The sequence below is a fragment of the Notolepis coatsorum genome (genome assembly GCF_963971535.1).
Source record: "Notolepis coatsorum genome assembly, chromosome: 7".
Taxonomy (NCBI): domain Eukaryota; kingdom Metazoa; phylum Chordata; class Actinopteri; order Aulopiformes; family Paralepididae; genus Notolepis; species Notolepis coatsorum.
The window spans coordinates 33,437,180-33,453,183 of NC_140171.1; the positions used below are offsets into that span (position 1 = coordinate 33,437,180).

General features: G+C 47.2%; 1 protein-coding gene across 1 annotated transcript in view; it reads left to right on the top strand.

The window, feature by feature from the left end:
- Window positions 1-16,004, top strand: part of pkd1a (polycystic kidney disease 1a) — a 228,555-nt gene that overhangs the window by 55,204 nt on the left and 157,347 nt on the right. The window contains 4 exon segments of the mRNA XM_084318240.1: window positions 7,834-7,905; window positions 10,661-10,815; window positions 12,617-12,867; window positions 14,962-15,222. Of these exon segments, the coding sequence (XP_084174366.1) occupies window positions 7,834-7,905; window positions 10,661-10,815; window positions 12,617-12,867; window positions 14,962-15,222 (739 nt within the window).

The window sequence follows — 16,004 nt, forward strand, 5'->3', positions numbered from 1 at the left end:
CCTGTTAGCTCCCCTGTTAGCCCTGTTGGCTTCCCTGTTAGCCCAGTTTAGCTCCCCTGTTAGCCTGTTAGCTCCCCTGTTAGCCCTGTTGGCTTCCCTGTTAGCCCTGTTTGACCCCCCTGCAGCTTGTTAGGCCTCTACTACCAGCATGGCCCCTGTAGCTAGCCTTGCCCTGGCAGCTAACCCAGTCCCTCAGCAGAGCCCCAGTCTGCTAGCTTAGCCCCGGCTGCTAGCACAGCCTCTATGTTTTATGCAGCCCTTGCTGCTGGCATGGGCCCTGTAGCTAGCCATGCCAGGCAGCTAACCCAATTCCCTCTGCATGGCCCCGGTCTGCTAGCTTGGCCCCGGCTGTTAGCACAGCCTCTATGTTATTGCAGCCTTGCAGCTGGCATAGGCCCTGTAGCTAGCCAGGCCCAAGCAGCTAACCCGGTCCCTCTGCATGGCCTCCACTTTTTTGTGTAGTTTCCCCACTGCTAGGACTGCCCTTTCAGCTAGCAAGGTCAGTTTATCTCCCACTGCTAGGACTGCCCTTTCAGCTAGCAAGGTCAGTATTCCCACTGCTAGGACTGCCCTTTCAGCTAGCAAGGTCAGTTTTCTCTCCCACTGCTAGGACTGCCCCTTCAGCTAGCATGGTCAGTTTGCTCCCACTGCTAGGACTGCCTTTTCAGCTAGCAAGGTCAGTTTATCCCACTGCTAGGACTGCCCTTTCAGCTAGCAAGGTCAGTTTATCTCACACAGCTAGGACTGTCCTTCCAGCTAGCTTGTTCTCTCATGCTGGTCCAGCCCTGTCTGCCAGCCTAGCTCCGGCAGCTAGCGCAGCCTCTATGTTAATGTAGCAGTACAGCTGGCATAGGCCCTGTAGCTATCAGTGCCTTGGCAGCTACCCTTTCCCCCTGCTAGCCTAGCTCGGCAGCTAGCGCAGCCTCTATGTTGATGTAGCAGTACAGCTAGCATAGGCCCTGTAGCTATCAGTGCCCTGGCAGCTACCCTTTCCCTCTGCTAGCCTGCAGCTTGCACAGCCTCTATGTTGATGTAGCAGTACAGCTAGCATAGGCCCTGTAGCTATCAGTGCCCTGGCAGCTAACTTTCCCTCTGCTAGCCCTTTCCCGGTGCTACCATGGTTACCCCTTAGCTACCCTGCTTGCCCCTCAGTTCTCTAGACCAGTTCTCTAGGCCAGTTCTCTAAACCAGTTCTCTAGACCGGTTCTCTAGGCCAGTTCTCTTGGCCAGTTCTCTAGGCCAGTTCTCTAGACCAGTTCCTCTAGACTAGTTCTCTGGACCCAGTTCCTCCTGACCCGGTTCCTCTAGGCCCGGTTTCCTCTAGGCCAGTTCCTCCAGTTACCCCTCGGCGACCCTGTTTCTTTTGCTAGCCCCACTCTTGTGGTGGCTTCCCATGCTGGCTTGGCCAGTACCTTTTGTTTTTGTCTTGTTTTGCCCCCTGCCACTCTGTCTGTATTTGTTTTGGGTCGCCAGGTGGCTCCCGTTGAGGGGGGGGTACTGTGAGGTTTTGTCCGCTGCTCACCAACTTTCTCTGTCTTCTTTAAGCCTACTGTTAGGAATTCCCTACTCACTCTCTCTAGCCCCCACCCTCTCGTTCTTTACTCTCGTTTACTCTCAGTGGCCACACCTGGACTATTATCAATTACCTCTCGCACCTGTGGTGGCAGGCTAATTAGTTCCCCTGTGGGCTTTAAATACCAGGGCTCTTCCCCTCGTTTCGGCGTGGGGTCGTGTTGTATTCATGCTGAGTCATATTCTCTAACATCTAGACTCTTTGGGGAGATCCTCTGGTCTACCAATGCTGTATATGGATTTCTCCAGCCTTGAGATGTTTTGCTCCAGCCTTCGTCTGCTGTCGCCGTAGCCTGTGGAGGAGACTGTTCTGCGCTCCCTGTAACTTCCACGGGAGGCACCCCAGCGTTCCACTGCAGACCCCAGCGCAGCTGTTCGTCCTGACGCACATCTAGACCAACGCGCATCTTCCGGACCCTCGGGCTTGGCACGCTCTCCAGTCACCAGCGCGCAACGCGCATCTGCAAGGGCTTGGCACGCTCTCCAGTCACCAGCGCGCAACGCCGCAACGCGCATCTTCAAGGGCTTGGCACGCTCTCCAGTCTCCAGCGCGCAACGCGCATCTTCAAGGGCTTGGCACGCTCTCCAGTCTCCAGCGCGCAACGCGCATCTTCAAGGGCTTGGCACGCTCTCCAGTCTCCAGCGCGCAACGCGCATCTTCCAAAGATCCTCGTGCTTGGCACACTCCTCCTCGCAGACGCACCCCGATGCGTCTCTCGGTTCCGACGCGCACACCAAGGTGTGGCGCGCCACTCTGTTCCTCGGCTCCGACAGCGGCTACCCGGTGGACGACACCCTCGCCACCGCCGCTGTTCCAGCACTCTGTTCCTCGGCTCCGACAGCGGCTACCCGGTGGACGACACCCTCGCCACCGCCACTGTTCCAGCACTCTGTTCCTCGGCTCCGACAGCGGCTACCCGGTGGACGACACCCTCGCCACCGCCACTGTTCCAGCACTCTGTTCCTCGGCTCCGACAGCGGCTACCCGGTGGACGACACCCTCGCCACCGCCGCTGTTCCAGCACTCTGTTCCTCGGCTCCGACAGCGGCTACCCGGTGGACGATACCCTCGCCACCGCCACTGTTCCAGCACTCTGTTCCTCGGCTCCGACAGTCGGCTACCCGGTGGACGACACCCTCGCCACCGCCACTGTTCCAGCACTCTGTTCCTCGGCTCGGACAGCCAGCCACCCGGTGGCGATGCCCTCGCCCCGCTGCTGTCCCTGTACCATTACGCATACGCCTGGGTGAGTTTTGATTGTGATGTCACTCACCCAGCGTAATGCCTCTTGCCCCCGTTCCCGCTGCTGTTTCCTGTACCATTACGCATACGCCTGGGTGAGTTTTGATTGTGATGTCACTCACCCAGCGTAATGCCTCTTGCCCCCGTTCCCGCTGCTGTTCCTGTACCATTACGCATACGCCTGGGTGAGTTTTGATTGTGATGTCACTCACCCAGCGTATTGCCTCCTTTAGTTCTCACTTAGTTAGTAGTTTGGACATTTCATCTCCCACTCTGTTTTTGTTCTCACTTAGATAGTATTTTTGGACATTACATCTCCCCCTGTGTGTTTGTCACACGAAGATATTATTACTTTGTTACCTTGTTTATTTGGACTGTTCTGCATCTGCTCTGTTTGTTCCCTTTTGAATATTAACCCTCTCCTCTGTTCTGCAGAGCGGCCCAGATGTTTTCCCACCAGTCCCCAGTTCCTCCCTGTCCCCAGCCCGCCTCCGCGGGTCTCTGTCCCCAGTTCCTCCCTGTTCCCCAGCCCGCCTCCGCGGGCCTCAGTCCCCTCTGTTCCTAGTTCCTGGTCCCAAGTTCTCCCCTTCTAGTTCCACCTAGTTCCTTGTCCCTAGTTCTCCTAGTCCCCAGTTCTCCTGTTCCCTAGCTCTCCTTGTCCCGACTTCTCCTAGTCTCTAGTTCCTAGTGTTCCTTTAACCTTCCCCTAGCGTTCCTTTTATGTTTCCCCTAGCGTTCATTAACCTTCCCTTAGTGTTCCCTTTTCCTGCCCGCCTCTTAAAGGCACCTAGTTTTTCCCCTCTTGTTATATTCCTGTATTTGTGTTCTCCCTTAAAGGGACAGTGCCCTTTTTCCCTGTCTCTCAATAAATATCTGTTTCTTGGCAAACCATCATACCTGTCTTGTGTTGTGCGATTGGGGTCGGTTACAAACCATAACACATTCACCCTGAGAAATGTGCTTCTGCTTCATATGAGAAATATTAAAAGTTTCAATATATGTTTGCACATTAGTATACATTCAGTGTTCGACTTACGTAATGGTCCATTCTGGTCTCAAACGCCGACGATAATCCTCAGTCACGTAACGTTATCCTCCAGTTGAAAAGTTAGTCTGAAAACTTCGCCTCCAGCCTGCTGCTTCATGAGTTTTTCCTCCACGCGGAATCTCCTCCTTGCAAACATTGCAACTGGATTGACTTTCTATTTTAAAATGCTTAGTTCCAAACCTCTGACATTAAGTCTAGCTGCTCAAGTCAGTGGATATTAACCGTGTTTCGGGAGCGACGTGTTGTTGTTGTGATGTGGTCGCGACTCGCGTGTAGCGTGTAGCGTCTAAATTAAAGGGAATGTTTGTTGCAACGGTGAAAATTAAAGGGGAATGTGTTTGTTGTGGATAATTATTCTGCTCTGTGTGACAATAAATACATTAATGATGATATATTATATGTAATTTAAAACCAAAACTAAGGCCTCCGTATGAGTTTAAGACGTGGACATGGTCATGTTTGTTGAATAAAAATTTTCTTTTTTTGACTGCCGATTTTTATTATTATTTTTTCCCGATCCCCGATACTATGAAAAGCACGTGATCGACGCCGATTCCGATCACGTGATCGGATCGGGACATCCCTAATCCTCACTACAGCCAACCAGTGGGAGGCATAGTCTAGCAACGTTCAAGACAGGGGAGGGAAGAATTGGAAATACGAAATTGGGATGGGAGGAAAATAGAAAATGGGGAGAAAAAGTGGATACAAAAAAAGAAAAAAAAGCACATTTGTCTTACCCAGAGTGCTATCTGGATATTTTTTGTGTGATTTGCCTAGATTTGGAGATATCTGCCATAGAGATGTCTGCCACATCTCACAATACAATGGAGCTGAATGGCAAAATTGCAGAAAAATACATTTGAAAAACTCAAAAGCCTATTTCCAGAAATAATGACCCAGTTACTCAAGATAATCTGTAGACCTTGTTGTGAGTAGTTTCATGTAGGAAAAATGTTCTACTGAAGTCCACCAGTCATTCATTATTATGGGGCTGTACTTACAGTAAGTAGAAAATAGTTCCTACACAATATGCAGTTGTTACAACATTAATGTAGTGTTCACATGTTTTTAATGTTCGGTCTCAGGAACTTTATTCTGGCTTTAATGTAGTGTCATATGTCCAACATTGTTGTTCATCTCTGCCTTATATCAAATATAATGTCCCCACAGTGGGGGGGTTAAATGGAAGTGGTGTTTGAAGCCGTTTTTCAAAACTAAAGACAAAAACATAACAGTGTTCCAGTGCCTGCAACAAAACACTTTGAGTAAATCTGTTGTGGAACCCTGAAGAACTGAGTAAATCTGTTGTGGAACCCTGAAGAACCAATAAAGAGAGGAGTGGAGAGGAGAGGAGTGGAGAGGAGGAGAGGGGAGGAGAGGAGAAGGGAGGAGAGAGAGGAGAGGAGAGCATGTTGAATAGGAGTGTGAACAATTCAATTTAGTCTGGAATAAAGAGAGGATTGGTTGGACTGGGGAGCACACACACACACACTCTATATCTATCTATCTATCTATCTATCTATCTATCTATCTATCTATCTATCTATCTATCTATCTATCTATCTATCTATCTATCTATCTATCTATCTATCTATCTATCTATCTATCTATCTATCTATCTATCTATCTATCTATCTATCTATCTATCCCTCTCTCCCTATACCCCTTCTCCATCTATCTGTCCCTCTCTCTCCATCCATCCCTCGTCTCCCTTCTCTCCTACACGTGTGTGTGTGTGTGTTTGTTTATGTGTGTGTATGTGTGTGTGTGTTTGTGTGTATGTATATAAGTGTGTGTGTGTGTGTGTGTGTGTGTGTGTGTGTGTGTGTGTGTGTGTGTGTGTGTGTGTGTGTGTGTGTGTGTGTGTGTGTGTGTGTGTGTGTGTGTGTGTGTGTGTGTGTGTGTGTGTGTGTGTGTGTGTGTGTGTGTGTGTGTGTGTGTGTGTGTGTGTGTGTGTGTGTGTGTGTGTGTGTGTGTGTGTGTGTGTGTGTGTGTGTGTGTGTGTGTGTGTGTGTGTGTGTGTGTGTGATGAGAGAGCACTCCAGTGGTTTCCATCAGCTCCTTCCAAGCCCACCACACAACGGCCCCATTATGCAGCCTACTGTAGGAAGGAGAGGGAGAACAGGAGCAATGATGGAAAGGGGGGCAGGACAAAAGGATAGGTGGGAAGAAAGGATAGAGAGGAGGATCAGAGTGGAAACAAAGCATAAGGAAAGGAGGAGTAAAGGATACGTTGGAGTTAGGAACAATTTAAATTGCTATGATGCCTAATGTAGCCATAGGCTGCTACTACAGTACTACTACATTTAGTCATTTAGCTGACTACTACTACTACTACTACTACTACTACTACTACTACTACTACTACTACTACTACTACTACTACTACTACTACTACTGCTGCTGCTGCTGCTACTACTACTACTACTACTACTACTATTACTACTACTACTACTACTACTACTACTACTGCTGCTGCTGCTACTACTACTACTACTACTACTACTATTACTACTACTACTACTACTACTACTACTACTACTACTACTACTACTACTGCTGCTGCTGCTACTACTACTACTACTACTACTACTACTACTACTACTACTACTACTAATACTACTACCACTGCTACTGCCACTGCTACTGCTACTGCTACTACTACTACTACTACTACTACTACGACGACTACTACTACTACTACTACTACTACTACTACTACTACTACTACTACTACTACTACTACTACTACTACTACTACTGCCACTGCTACTGCCACTGCCACTGCTACTACTACTACTACTACTACTACTACTACTACTACTACTACTACTACTACTACTACTACTACTACTACTACTGCTACTACTACTAAGCCCTAAGAACAAAGGCCCGGTAATGATGTCTGCACCAGACACCCAGCATTAACCTTTCAAGCTAGATTATTTTGTGAGTTACTCTCCATCCATGATGAAGAAAACCCTGTCAGCTTTGATGGATCATCTTCACGGTTGTTTCTAGGCACCTCCCGCAGTGCACAACGTTGTAAACAGGAATAGAGGTGGTGTTAATGATAATTGTATAGCCATAGCATCTGCTGCAGTAGAGTTACGGGGCATAAATATGTTAAACAATGAACAGATGACAGCATTTAAGGCTCTGTGGGGGGAGAAGATGTATATGAAGAATGTGATTTATCGGCTAGTTCTGTTGGTACTGCAGACACACAAACAATCTCCTCACGCTAGCGATTCGCTCAACACAGATGTTAACTAAAGGCATAATCAGTGAGTTAGTGCACTGCCTCAAACCATACAAAGTTCTTCCGAGGGAAGCACCAGTTGTGAAAAGAGGGCAGGGTTTGAAATAGGTCAATTACTTTGTGACCTTTTATTTGATTTTTTTATTAGAGTAACTATACTCCACTCCCTCTTATTCTTTGTCTTTGTTGAGAAGGCTGAGAGGAAGAAAGAGTAAGGGAGGCACGGGAGAGAAGGTTCTGGCGGGATTCTATCCCAGGCCAGCATGTGGTTCCAGAGGCGGGGATCTTAAAGGAACACTCCACATTTTTTAGGAAATCCACCTGTCCTGATCATCAGACAAGAAGATTGATGTCAGTTTCATCTCAGTGTGTCCAGTAGCCTCAGTAGAGAGGCTCAGGTGCATGCTAGCCTAGCTTAGCACAATGACTGGAAGCGGTAGCTAGCCTAGCTTAGCAAAATGACTGGAAGCAGTAGTTAGCCTAGCTTATGCCTTAGCACAATGACTGGAAGCAGTAGCTAGCCTAGCTTTGTCAAAAGTGAGGAAATAAAACTTCCAACAACAATTCCAAAACGGACTCATGGAATTGGAAATTAATCCCTACCTGTCACATAAGAACGAAATGGCCACTGTGTGAATATGATCAATTGCGTGTTTTTCCAATTTTACTTACATGTCACTGGCATGTCTTCTTTGATTCTCACAGAGATTTAAGCAACAACCAAATTACCACCATTGAAGAAAGAATATGTGACAACCTGTGCAATTTAACTCAAATGTAAGTATGTTATACTTAATTCATAATAATTTTCTTATCATTCACTCTTTTCTCTGTCTGTCTGAATGTCACTTTTTCTCTCTCTCTCATGATCAGTGTTGTGCTGAAAAATTGTAACTCATTTACTTTACTATTTACTTCATTTCAAAAGTAACTCAGTTACTTTACTAGTTACTTACACCCAAAAGTAATGCGTTACTGTGAAAAGTAACTATTTAGTTACTAAAAATAAAATAAAAAGATTGCTCTCATTAATGGCCTTACAGATACTCAAAATCCGTTGATCAACTTGACAGTTTCCATTCACATCACTGAACTCTGCTAAGCAATGTGGTCAAGATACAAACACAAATCTGACACAAACACAAATGTTGTCCTGAGTCCCGACATAATAAGAAATGCGCCGTGCCTAATTGTATCGCCGCTTAGGTTGAAGGAACAGCCTTGATGTCGCCGGAGCATTTCATTATAACCGTCTTGCAACGTTGTTTAAGATACCAATCGTGCATTGCAACGTTAGAATAGTTAGGATATCAATTGTGCATGAAAGGACTATATTTATATTGTTTGATTAGTATATTGATGAGATTCCCTTGCAGATTCTTACAGTCAAAATCTGTTGATCAACTTTGCATTCACATCACTGAACTCACCAAAGTCTGCGGTGGTTGAGATGTAACGTTAGTCCAGCCCCTCAAACATTTTCTTTAGCTCATTTCCATTTTGTATATTCTCTCTCCAAGTAGTTGGAAAACGTGAAGTGTTCCGTCCCATTTGCCGTGTGCCGCCTGGTGATGCTAACTAGATCCCCGAAAGCGAGTGGCTTATTGGCTTCGGATGAGTCCTGTTAACGTTAGACTCAGCTACTAGCTTCGTTGAAGCATGGGCAGTAGATAGTATCTTTGAGCCAAAACACAAATGACATTTAACTAAAGCGTTCTTTTCTTTGTGCTCGACAAAAGAGAAATAGTGATAATATGCATGTGTACAAACGCGAGTAGTGGGGGCTGCCATGACAGTCAAGTCTATAGTAAACAAAACACGCCCACAGCACAGCGTGTCCCACAGGTGAGTGACACACAGACAGGAGTCAGGAGGACTGCGCTGGATCACTACCGCTCGCTATCAATCTACATAAAAATAACGCAGTAAAGAACCATTCAGTAACGGTAACAGCGTTACTGAATTTCAAAAGTAATGCGTTAGAGTACTAGTTACCGCCAAAAGTAACGGCGTTACTGTAACGCGTTACTTTGTAACGCGTTTGTCCCAACACCGCTCATGATTCAGTCTCCCACACACATTATAAAATATCTGAATGACTAATTTATTCATAATAACGGTTTTCTCAGTAGATCTTGTTTACACACACACATACACACACACACACCCAATGTCCCCACAAAAAAATCTAGTTTTTGGTCCCCACAACCAGGCACACACACTCACACACACACACACACACACACACACACACACACACACACACACACACACACACACACACACACACACACACACACAACACACACACCCTATACGCACATTCTATGTATAACGGTACAACCACACACTTAAACACACACTCGCACACAATAAAGCAAACAAGGACGCTACCATCTTGCTCGCCTACACAGCAGATTAAGGTCTATTTCAGGTTGCAGTAGGAGTAGTGAGTAGTAATTACTCTTCTCTGGGGCGTCTGATGCAGCTCAAGCTTTGGACTGAGTGCAGTCTGTAATTGAGTGAAGCGAAATCGAGCAGATCGAAAGAGACAGAGAAGAAACCAACCGTATGAAATCTCATTGTCATTTATCGTTCCTTCCCTCTCCGTTCCCCTGTTCATCCTTCGCTTCATTCCTTTCATCTTCCTCATCCTCCTTTCTCCCTCAACCTCTTCCTCGCCTTTCATGTTTATGTTCTCTTTCCTCCATTTCTCACTCTTTCTCCACCTCTACGTTCCTCCTCTTCTCACTTCGCTCCTCCCTTCCTCCCTCCCTCCCTCCCTCAACCCTTCCTCTCTCTCCCCTCCTCCTTTTCTCTACTTCAACCCTCCATCTTGTCCTCCTCACCTCTGCTCTCTCCTGTGCCCTTTCCTCCCTCCTCTCCCTTGTTCCTTCCTCCCTCCCTCCCCCTCCCTTCCTCACTCCCCAACCACGACCCCTTTCCGCTTCATCCCCCCTTCACACCTCATCGCTGTCTCCCTCTCCTCCTTTCTCCTCCATCCCTCACCCTGTACTGCATTCCTCCCTCCATCCCCCCGTCTCCATCTCTTCCTCTCTCGCCCCTCCTCCTTCTCTCCTGCTCCTCCTCCCTTCTCCTCAGTTACCCCCGCACACCTCTTGTCCCACTGTATTACCCTCTCCTCCTCACCTCCACGTCCTCTTCTCTCCTCTCCTCTCTCCTCTCTCTTCCCCTCCTTCACCTATTCTCTTCCTCTTCTCCTTCCCCCTGCTCCTTTCTCCTCTTCTGGAGGGCGACGGTGGCTCGGGAGGTAGAGCAGTCATCTGGTAATCCGGAGGTTCCCGGTTCGATTCACACTCCTCCCGGGCAGTGTGTCGAAGTGTCCTTGAACCCCCAATTGCTCCTGATGAGCAGGTCGGCACCTTGCATGGTTGCCTCCGCCGTCAGTGTGTGAATGGGTAAAAATTGTAAAGCGCTTTGGATAAAAGCGCTATATAAATGCAGCCATTTACCATTAACCATTTATCTTCTCCCCTCCCCTCTTCCCCTCCCCTCTTCCTCTACCCTGCAGTGATCTGAGCAGTAACCCCTATGACTGTGACTGTAAGTTGTTCCAGCTGGTCAGCTGGCTGCAGGACAGGATTCGACACCCCGATGCCATGCTCTGCCACCATCCCCCTGACCTGCGCCACCAGCCCCTGCTCAACGTCAGCCTTCTCACCTGCGGTATGTAATAAATATATGTGTTTTCCAAAAACGTATTTGGGTCACAAAGCTGTCCATGTTCAGGGAAAGTGGGTCATGTTGAAAGCTGAAGAAAAACATTCACTTTGTCAGCACAATATCATGCATATTCTTTCTTGGTCACAAGGAAAACTAGTTTGATGACATGGTGTCCAAGGGAAAACATTTGAAAACTGAATGACTGAACTGAGCATTACAGCATGTTTTATTGAGATTAGGAAAACATCACACACCGCTTCTCATAATCCCATAGATTTGTTTACTGAACAACGCTTCAACATTAGCAGGCAGATTTTCAAAAGAAGTGTAGCATGAACTGCGCCTGGTATATGCTGTGTGTTTTGGGGATATATTTTGAAAAGAAAGTAAGAGCCTGCACTGTGAGCACCCTGCTTGCACCCAGCCAGCCAACACCCGGGGGAACTGCTCTCTAAAGCCTCCTGGATTTACCTCTAGATTTACCTCAGTGCACTACTAGAAAATGAAGTACCACTTGAAAGAGAGGCTTCTCTCGTCACTTCTTAACAACAGGAAAAGAGCTGAAAACTCCATACATTTCATACAGTAAATAGAATCAATAAGCATTTTGGTGTGCACACAAACCCTACTGTAAAGAGCTATAATTGTCCCGTGTTGATGACATGATCCAGTGAAATACTAAAGCATGTTTACTTGAGTCACCATTTAACTATAATCTAATAACCGGCGCATGGCAAGCCGAATAGTAGAGTGTTGTGCAGAGTGCAAAGCATAAATGGATTGAGGATCAGAGAGGACATAATACAATACAATACAACTTTATTGTCCACACAAGGTAGGAAATTGTAGATCATTCACATCGACACAGCACATCACAAGGACATAGACAATGCGAAAGGCAAATTGAGCAGGCTTACTGCATGTGGAGTGAATTACTTCTTGTATATGTTTTTTGTTGCCAATGGCATCCTGTAGCGCCTGCCAAATTCTAGCCACACAATCTTGGAGATCACAATCACAGAGTCCTTCTTCCTTGTCATCTGGTCCCAGAGAGTGGTCTCTCTGGTTTTCCGATTCCTTTACTGGCTACATTGACCATCCTCGCCAGTTTGCTCCTGCATTTACTGTTAAGATATAGTAATATCAAGGGACAGCACACTTTCAATGAAAGATGTATAAACTACATCTACGACATGTTGGCCTACTCCAAAGCTTTTAAATCGTCTACGCAGATAAAGACGTCGCATACATTTCTTAAAAACATAATCAACATTCACAGAGGAACTACATTTTTCAGGAACTTTATCTAAGTATTGAAAGTTCTCTAGAGTTTCGACTGGGATGTCTGTCTGTTTACATCCAAATTAAATTCCTCATTCCCTCCCTCCATCCATTTCCTCCTCTCCCCTCCTTCTCTCCTCTCCTCTCCCCCCCTCTCTCCCCTCCCTCTCTCCTCTCCTCTCCTCTCCTCTCCTCTCCTCTCCTCTCCTCTCCTCTCCTCTCCTCTCCCTCCCTCCCTCCCTCCCTCCCTCCCTCCCTCCCTCCCTCCCTCCCTCCCTCCTCTCCTCTCCCCCCCTCTCTCCTCTCCTCTCCTCCTCTCCTCTCCTCTCCTCTCCTCTCCTCTCCTCTCCTCTCCTCTCCTCTCCTCTCCTCTCCTCTCCTCTCCTCCTCTCCTCTCCTCTCCTCTCCTCTCCTCTCCTCTCCTCTCCTCTCCTCTCCTCTCCCTCCCTCCCTCCCTCTCTCCCTCCCTCCCTCCCTCCCTCCCTCCCTCCCTCCCTCCCTTCTCTCCTCTCCTCTCCTCTAGGTCTGAACTATGCAGCTTGTCTGGAGGACAGCAGCAGCGGAGGAGGCGGGAGGAGTGAGCTGGTTATCTTCTCCTCCTCCACCCCGGGGAATTTCTCGCGGGAGCAGTGCAACAGCGTCTGTTTTGCCGCCTCTCATCGCTACGGGGGTTTGGGAGCGAGGCGGGAGTGCCTCTGTAGCACGAACTCAGAGCCCAACTTCATCAGCGAGTCCCAGTGCTCCGCCGCCTGCACCAATCCCCACGTCATGAAGGTACGTCCACGCGCAACCATCTAACCATAACCCTAACCCCCACGTCATGAAGGTACGTCCACACGCAACCATCTAACCCTAACCCTAACCCCCACGTCATGAAGGTACGTCCACACGCAACCTTCTAACCCTAACCCCCACGTCATGAAGGTACGTCCACACGCAACCTTCTAACCCTAACCCCCACGTCATGAAGGTACGTCCACACGCAACCATCTAACCCTAACCCCCACGTCATGAAGGTACGTCCACACGCAACCATCTCACACTCTCAAGATGCCTCATGAAGTGGAACCTTCTCACACTCTCAAGCTGCCTTCATGACACGCAACCTTCTCACACTCTCAAGCTGCCTTCATGACACGCAACCTTCTCACACTCTCAAGCTGCCTTCATGACACGCAACCTTCTCACACTCTCAAGCTGCCTTCATGATACGCAACCTTCTCACACTCTCAAGCTGCCTTCATGATACGCAACCTTCTCACACTCTCAAGCTGCCTTCATGAAATGGAACCTTCTCACACTCTCAAGCTGCCTTCATGAAATGGAACCTTCTCACACTCTCAAGCTGCTTTCATGAAATGGAACCTTCTCACACTCTCAAGCTGCCTTCATTTTCTGACCTCCCCCCTGCCTTCATCACTCCCCAACCATGACCTCCTCTCTATCTCCCTCACCTCTGCCTCCTTTCTACTCCATCCCTCACCCTGTACTGCACCCACCTCTTCCTTCCCTCCATCTCCCCGTCTCCATCTCTTTTTCTCTCACTCCACCTCCTCCACTCTCACCCCTCCTCCTTCCCTCCTGATCCTCCTCCCTTCTCCTCTGTTACCGCCACACACCTCTTGTCCCACTGTATTACCCTCTCCTCCTCACCTCTACGTCCTCTTCTCTCTTCTCCTCCTCTCCCCTCTCCTCCTTTCTCTTCCCCTCCTTCACCACTTCTCTTCATCTCCTCCTTTCCACTGCTCCTCCTTCCTCATTCTCCTCTGTTACCCCCACACACCCTTTGTCCCACTCTATTACCCTCATCCATCTATCTATCTATCTATCTATCTATCTATCTATCTATCTATCTATCTATCTATCTATCTATCTATCTATCTATCTATCTATCTATCTATCTATCTATCTATCTATCTATCTATCTATCTATCTATCTATCTATCTATCTATCTATCTATCTATCTATCTATCTATCTATCTATCTATCTTGTATTTGTTTGATATTATGGTGACTGGCCACAAATAAATCTATGTATGTGTGGGAAACACTGCAACTTGTGCCAACCATTGCATCATGAAGACGGGGGAACACCTCTTTACCAAAGAGCAGCTATTTTTCTTGTTGATACAGCCAGGATATCCTGATAACCTTCCTATTATGTCCAACACTTCCTAACAACTTCCTGATATGGCTTGAATAACTTCCCTAAACCCTAAGAGCCTGTTTCCTCACGTTGTGAGTGACGCAAAAGACACGTTGAAATCCTATTTACTGTAAGTGACCAGAGTGCCTGGACTGAGACGCATCTGTAGAAATCCGATTGGAATCACATTTCAAACCAACTCCAAATGTGGTTTGGATTAGATTTGCAAAAATCGCATTTGATGTGGTTTTTTGCTGTCTAGACTTTCTAAAATCACGGACTAAAAAAAGGATTTGGGCTGGCAGTCTGAACATAGCCTTAATCCCCTATAAGCCTAAAGATCCTCAGGCAGGGTACTCTTAAGTTGTTCCACTATCTTAGCTGAAAGCAAAGGGCGATTAATCCTTTTCAGTTATGAGTTATGAAGAAGAAATCTGACTAAATATATGCGTTTGTCTATCTTTTTGGATTGGCTGTTTTGAAACACGCTTTATAAATAAAGGTTATTATAATAATAATTTACCATATTCACACGGTGGCCATTTTGTCCCATTTTGCCTCATGTCATTCTCAGGTTGGGTTCCCTTCCATATCATTACGAACAGGGTGGAAAGGCACCCAACCTGAGCATGACATGAGAGCAAAATGGCCGCCATGTGAATATGGTCAATTATGCTGTCACTAACCAGCCTCCTCTCTCTCCTGTCATTGGTTGTACCAGGAGTGTGGCTGGACTCTGGCCCATGACGTGTTTGCAGTGGACTTCTCTGTGTCTCTGAAGCCCCTCCCGCCAGTGAGTGTCCACGAGCTTGCGCTGGTCACCGCCTCATCCTCCGTTACCCCGGTAACGCTCTCCTGGGACTTCGGTGATCTTTCGTCTCGGGTCAACACCACGGAGTCTGAGATTACTGCAGCGACACACAAGTACGGCCTCCCTGGGCGCTACACAGTGGGCGTGGTGGCCTGGGCAGGACACAAGGAGGTGAGAGGACGTCTCTTGTCTCTGCTGAACAGTGGCCTTGTGGGGAGCGTTTGTACACGGTGGTTGTTTCTCTTCCGACGTGGCGAAGTGGAACCATTTTTGGAAAGAAAATAAATGCTCATTTCAGTGCTACTTTGGAAAAGCATGATGTAATAATTTGAATACCATCTCAGTAAAGTAGACTATGCTTTTAGACAATGCCACACCTCCATTTCCTGCTTAGAAACAACACCCCATACACTAAATCAAATGCTCTTCCAATTAATTTGCTCTGGCACCGTGGGTCTAAGCTATCCCCTCAATTACTTTTGTTTTTAATAATAAAACGCAAGATACTTGTGCCCTAATGATGAGGATAAGCACTCAATGAAGAAACCCACTCCCATTGCCAAAAGTCTAACATGCCCACAAATACTTGGAATTATACACTACAGATGTTTTACGTTGCTTATAATGGACCTCAAACAGCATTGCCAACTTCAACAGACCCGTGTCCCATTGTGTAGCCTATAGTGGCAAGTTGTCGTAGGTTGAATAGGGTTACAGCTTTGACACTGACTACTTACCTAAGCTCTCTAAATAAAGCAGCATGATTTTATTTTATTTTATTACATGAATGTTTCATTAATTGAAATGTGAATGGGAGGCCAGACGAATCATGCTTGTGAAATCGTGCAAGGTTTTTTTTCTGGCTTGCGAGGCTACTGTACATCCATGCCTATTTCACTCCCAATATTACTCTTAAAGTTTAAACCTATAGGTTTAGCCAGATACATGAGCTA